The sequence below is a fragment of the Brassica oleracea genome, chromosome C9 (assembly GCF_000695525.1).
Source record: "Brassica oleracea var. oleracea cultivar TO1000 chromosome C9, BOL, whole genome shotgun sequence".
Taxonomy (NCBI): Eukaryota; Viridiplantae; Streptophyta; class Magnoliopsida; order Brassicales; family Brassicaceae; genus Brassica; species Brassica oleracea.
Window position 1 is genome coordinate 21,276,686 of NC_027756.1, and position 7,066 is coordinate 21,283,751.

At 31.8% G+C, this 7,066-nt stretch overlaps 1 protein-coding gene across 1 annotated transcript; it reads right to left on the reverse strand.

Moving 5' to 3' along the window:
* Nucleotides 1-3,854: 3,854 nt before the first annotated feature.
* Nucleotides 3,855-4,850, reverse strand: LOC106316231 (21 kDa protein-like). Its single transcript, XM_013754103.1, has one exon. It carries the CDS (start codon nt 4,753-4,755, stop codon nt 4,141-4,143), a length of 615 nt encoding a protein of 204 aa, XP_013609557.1. The 5' UTR covers nt 4,756-4,850; the 3' UTR covers nt 3,855-4,140.
* Nucleotides 4,851-7,066: the final 2,216 nt, after the last annotated feature.

Genomic DNA, 7,066 nt, shown 5'->3' on the forward strand with positions numbered 1-7,066 from the left:
CTCTCAAATCGACACAACCCGAGCGACCTCTGGGTGTCGCTGTGGTGAGGTCGCTTTGGAGCTGGAGTGACTTCGCCTTGTCGCTCTAGGAGGTCGCTCTGAAGCGTAAATGGCGAGAGACCTCGTGTTGTCGCTCTGGTAAGGTCGCTCTGAGAGGTAGGGCACATCGAGTTCATGGCGTCGCTCCGGTAGGGTCGCTCCCATGCACTGCTCGTCCAATGATCACCTTAATCACCTCTTTTGAGCGCCAAACTTACCCAAATGTCCCCAAGAACTCCATGTGGTACTCTAATACCTAATAAAGACTCGTGCATGCAAAATGCAACCTAAACATGGCTAAATCCTAGTCTATATGATCAAAATGCACATGGGTAAATGAATAACACAATGGAAATATGCAAGCGCGGAAAATCCCCTAGTTAGTAATAAATTAAGGGATGAGTAGATAAATGACGTATGATGAGAATGTAATTCGAATTTGCTGTGATGTAATGTGAATGTTGGAGAAATTATTAACATTTTCATTTCAATATTTAGAGAGGTTTTGTTGTTCCTTTCAGTCTCAGCATGAACTAGGCTTCTCAAATGATAACGACGGTAACGCCTCGACCGTCTATGGTTAATGGGCCATCTACGCCTGCTCTCTCGGTCTGTGGGTTTCTTCCTGTTCCAACGGTCGGTGCGTTAATTTTACGAAGACTTTAAATCATTGTTTACTGACTCTGAAATCGCCACCCGACCTTTCCTTGTGATTTGGCCTCACTCGCACGGTATCACGAATCACTTCCCGATAGGTCACCCATCATTTCACTACTCCAACCCAAGTACGCTTAACCATGGAGTTCTAAAATGATGTGTGACAAAAATGGTAAGTTAACTTTGGTGACATAGGTAGTCAAATCAATCATCTTAAGTCTTTTCCATATATCACAACTCGGGATGTTACAATTCACCTCATCTCAAAGAACGCAACATCCTCGTTGGGCCCCACGACATGTCTTAAGATGCCTCTCGGCTCAGAGCTGAGATGACTAACCTGGTTTTGATATCACTTGTAACGCTCCAACCGTCCATGACTAATGGGCCATCCACGCTCGTTCACTCGGCCCGTGGGCTTCATTCCATCCGACGCCGGTCCGTTAATTTTACGAAGGCTTGAAATCACTGTTTAGTGATCTTGCAATCATCATCCGACCTTTCCATGTGCTTTGACCTCATTCGCACGGTATCACGAATCACTTTCCGATAGGTCAACCATCTTTCACTACTCCAGTCCAAGCACGCTTAACCTTAGAGTTCTAAACAGATGTGTGACGAAAAGTGTAAGTTAGCTTTGGTAAAATAAATAGCTAAATCAATTCTCTTAAATCTTTTCCATATATTTCAATTCACGACTCGGGATGTTGTATGTTACAACGACAACTTGGAAATATATTTGATCACAATTCGGATTAATGTGATATGAGTAATGAACAGCACACGGTTAAATTAATGATTTAGACTATTATTCTTTCCATTTTGATTGTATAAACAAAACTTAGAAAATGATGAAGAGGGCTTGTCATGGACATGCATTGGACCTAAGTGGTACAGAACTTTTTTTTTTTTTTTTGCTAAACTGTAAATATCATATAAATGAAAAGAGATTTGCAAGAGCAAGATCTAGAGTTTGAAACATCTTGGCAAAAATAAAGAAAAAACAAGATGGATCAATAACAACCAAAACAATGGCCGGATAAGAGCATCTAATGTAACCAAATCACCATAAGTGCAGTAAATAGCTTATTAGACCTTTTAGCAGAATTCAGGTTCTTCATCTCCCTATCAATCGCTCTAAAGACTAAGTTGCAGGCAAGGAAACATTGTTATGGATCAAATTATTTTTTTGCTTCTATAGGTAGAATACGACCGCTTGCGGAACTCTGATGAGGAGGACCACATCTGGTGAAGTCTTGGGACCATACGTCGTTGTTGTACTGGCAAGAGAGGAAGAGATGGTCTCTTGTTTCGGGCGCTGTGTTGCAAAGGGGGCAGCTAACAGGAATGGGGAGACCCCATAACACCAGTCTCGCTCGAGTAGATAGTCTGTCGTAGTTGGTCACCCACATAGTGAACGCGTGCTTCGGGAAAGCTTCTTTGAACCACACAACGTAGTACAGAACTTCAAATTTTGATATATTAGTAATCATGCTTAAGCCTGCTGCTCAGAAGAGGAATTTTTTGGATAAAATATATTTCGAGTAGGCCACGATTCATAATTTTTTTCCTTTTTGATTATATTCAGCAATATTCATAATATATAACTAATTTAACATTGAGAAAGCTAGTTTTAAAAGTATGTAGTCTACTCATAAAGTTCGAATATTCTAAGAAAGTATGTATAAAAAGACTTCCAAGTTCCGACGAGATGTCGTTTCTCATTACCAGTAACATCCTTTCATATTTACACAAATACCGGCATGGCGCGGCATGTGATGACCAAAACCTGTGAATTTGGGACAGTGATCTCGTGAACAAAAGAGAAGACGTTTTTTTTTTTTTTTGAAGACCTCGCAAGTGGGTCCATTAACAAACAAACAAAAATATGAAATGGTATGAACACATCGATTTTTGGTCTCGTGGATATGTCCTACTTATTTCACGGGTCTAGAAAAGAAGAAAAAACACATCAAAACTCATAACCACTTCGTATGACTGATCTTCTTTTTGTGGTCGACATATGACTGTGATCTATATTTACAACTCCTTTCGTTTACAAAAACAGATTTTTTAATGTTTTCGCGCATGTTTAAAAACACATTAATTACTATAATAAATATATTATTTTTTGTAATTTTCAATAATTTTTAACTAATAGTAATTCAATAAACTCAATTAATTTTTTTAAAGATCATAACTTTTTCATAGAAAATACAAAAAAATTATTTTTGTGAAATAATTTTTTTTCTAAAAGTATAACTTAATGAAACAGAGCGAATATATTCATATGTACAATATGTATATTTTATAAACTTTTTTAGCTACGTAGTTTTCTTGTAAAATGTTGTACATAAATTACTTTTAGAAACTTGAACATTTTTTACAGAAATTAAAAACATATAGTAACGTTTAAAGCATTTATTTAAGGATGGCTAGGTGAATGAGAAAAATACATGATGTAAATACACTTAAATGGAGGCAAAAAAAGAATTTTGCATTTAATCTCTTCGATCTTCCGATTACAATTTTAAGTGCCTTCAAACATGGTTAAAGTTTAAAAGCTTCTACGTCCAGATCTAGGGTTCGAATCCCAGACTATGCAATTTTTTGCAGATTATAGGAAATCCAAGTTTCAAGTTTCGGATATAACAATTTATTAATGCAGACTACAGAAAAAATGCTTACAAGAGATATTTAACATGGTGCAAGTAAATCTGGTCAGGAGTGGATTTTCATAAGACGGCTCAGATGATGCAGTTATGCGTAGATCGTCATGAGGCAGGTAGTATTATCGATTGTTGAATCGTCTATGTAATATTTTACATAAATGTAATGTCATAATAAATCATCGTTATAAAAATAAGTTTTTCCTAGCTAAAATAAATTATAAGAAAATAAAGGGCAAAAGTGAAAAGAGATATGAATTTATTTTTTAAGAAATTCAAACTCATTAAAAAAAGGGAATACATGTCATTTTTCAATAATCAATATACTTGGTGATAAATTTTTTTTTAAAAAAAATCTAGTGGATCTCGAACTAGTACTGATGCTCTTAGCTATACTTTACTTTGGAATTGTGAAAGTTATTTCTTGTTACTATTTTGACCTAACAAAACATACAGAATCTGGCAATTTAACACCTATCTAAACCCACATTAAACTCATATTAAAACAAAATCCCCAAGTTGATACAACAATTCATCAAATCATAAGCATAATTAAAATTTAACAGACTCAAAGCTCCATTGTTGAATTAAACTCCCTACTTACTACCTTTTCCGAAGCCTCCACTAAACTTTCATTTCTTTCTCACACACCATTATGATATAATTAAAATCAAACCCATAACATACTTAAAAATCAAAAGAAACCTTTAACAACATAAAAAATATATCAAAAGAATTTTTTTAATTAAAGTTAAAAACTCTTCATAATCTCATCTCACGGGGCTCCAGTGTTGCCGTAAGTGTTAACAAGCGCAAGAGCATTACTAGTAAACCTTTTCAGTGTGTTCACTCGATCATAAACGGTCGTCTTGATCTCTCCTGCTTCATCCATTTCTTCATATTCGTCCGTACACGTATCCTCATACGTCAATGCTGCACTCATCCACGTCTGCACGTCATTCACCTGTGAACTAAACGTCTCCTCCGATGAAGGAGCCGCCGCAACGCGGCTCATGTTGCGTAGTGTTCGGAGAGAGTCTCTAATGGAACCAACTGCCTCATCTAAGTATGAAACACAGTCTTGGACTTCGGCGGCGGAGCGTGAGAGCTTGGAGAGAAAAGCCAGCGTGGATTTTGCTTTTGAGAGGGACACTCCGGTTGCGATCTTTGCTAGCCTCGCCGGACTGTCTTGAACGACGGAGGCGTAGCCGGCGAGAGAGTTGAAGCAGAGGTCTTGATAGAGAGTAGCGTTGCAGCTTGTTCGTATGAAATCTAGATCGTTGGTTGTGGCGTTTAGTCGTGGAGGGGAATGAGCGGCTGAAATTGATCTGGAAATGAAGAGAAAGGTGGTGAAGAGAAGAAACGTCGCCGTATGGCTCTGGTAAACCATTTTCACTGTTTTTTCTTTGGTGGGGTTTCTTGCTCCGGTAAAGATTTTAGTTGAGCGGTGGCCGTTTATGTAGGCCTAAAGGACATGGTTTGATTTAACAGTACGGTATAATCTCTATAAATTAATAATGTTAAGAACTTTAAAATTTTATTAATTTATAAAAATATCAATTTACAAAAAAATTTTTATTTAGATTTTTATTTTAAGATATATTTATTCAAAGATAAGAAAAATATTTAATTTTAATGTATAGACTTTAATTGTTATTTTTTTTTTAAATTGACATTTATATTAATTTTATTATATTATTTGGTGTATGTAATATATTTGCATAGAACTTAACTATGGTTTTAAATATAATATTACTAAATCTCATCAAAAATATATTAATTGTTAAGAAAATATAAAGATAATTTCATTATGAATATAAAACAAACAGTATAATAATAGGTTTTTAGTTATATAAAATATGTATACATATAAATTATTAATTTATAATTTTAATAGGACTATATATTTACATAGAATTTTCTAAAAAATATTATCTTATTATTTTATCGATTTGTGTCAAATTTTGAACCGATCCAAGTTGAGACCGGCGAAATTTATTAATTTATAGTAATTATTAGTTTATCGAGTATTAATTTATAGAGATTCTATTGTATTAACCTTCTTTGTTTTATGTATTTACTAGATTGCCACCAGTAGCATATCTATAAACTAAAAATGGAAACACATTAAATTAACGGGGAATGAAATCAGGCAGTACTCAGTTGCAACTTGCAAGTAACACGGATAAGACCTCAAGATCTTTCCATTTAGAAGCACCTTAGGGTAATAAAAAGACACTTGAAATGAATCTCTTCAATCAACTGAGATTTACTTAACAAACTAGGATAAGATATGCGTCTTGCACATGTTGAATTTATATGAAAATTATTTAAGAAATATCGTATCGAAAAATAAAATTTATATTCTTAATCAAATTAATATTTTTGACCCTTAAACAATTTTTTAAAAACTTTTTTTTAATTACATAATTTATTTACTGATGAGCTAATCTCATCTTTAAAAATATTTTAGGTAAAAAAATCACTTATCGCATAAGAACCTAACGTTTAGGCCGAAGAATCTATGCCTACTATTTGGTTATAATGAAACTATGTCAGCTCGGTTTTATATCATGATTTAGCAATTTAAAAGTTAATTATGGTTATGAGAAGTTTACGTTCACGTGCAAATCCTATATATTTTCAATATTTTTCTCATTTTTGTGTTGTTTTTTTTTTATTTTGGTTATTGCTCGATATAAATATTGATTTTTGAGTTTATTCTCATTTCTTTATATTATTTTGGCTTGAGATTTAGAAAATGTTTAAGATTTAAAATTATTAAAGAGATACATACTTAGGTTAAGATCTGCGCCTTGTGCAAAATAAATATTTTATATTTATTACTTATTTTATGTGTTTCTGCATATTATCAAATTATAAAATAATAATTATATTTTAAATATCTAAAAAATTAGTTAATAAATTGGCGTGCGCATATAAATCAAACAACCGTTCTTGTTTATTCTCAATCATTTTAGGGAATAAATAAAAACAATCAATCTTATCTATCGTATATGATACATAATTAAATTTAAATGATATTAACATAGATATATAGTATACTTTTAATACAAATATTTATTAAATGAGGTTTCTACTCATATGATTTTATGATTATTTGCATATTTTTGTAACAATATTTTACACCAGCGATTTTTTTTGAATGTGAAATGTTTAGTGGTTTCAATAATTTATAATAATTTGAAAAAACAATGAAGATTTTAAAAATAAAATATTAACTTTTCAATATATGTTCAACGCAGATATTAAAATATAAATATGTATTTTCATATGAAGTATAGTTTAATTTAAAGGATGTGAAATATAAATAAAAATATAAATATAAATATATATATATATATATATATATATATATATATATATATATATTAACATAAATAACTATTAAATAAAATTATTTATTCATATGATTTTATAATCATTGTATCTTATTATAGAAAAAATTTAAACCTTGATCACAAAAATTTATGTGAGACTTTTAATAGTTTAGTAATTTATACTCGTTTTGATAAATTCAAAATACAGCATATACAAAAAAAATCTAAATTTTTATTATATGATTAATGTAATTGTGTAATTTGTTTTAATAATAAATAATTAAAACAAAAAGATAGAAAATATACAAATTGTTAGCAAATCTTTATTTTTTAAAATCATTAATTGACATATATATCTTA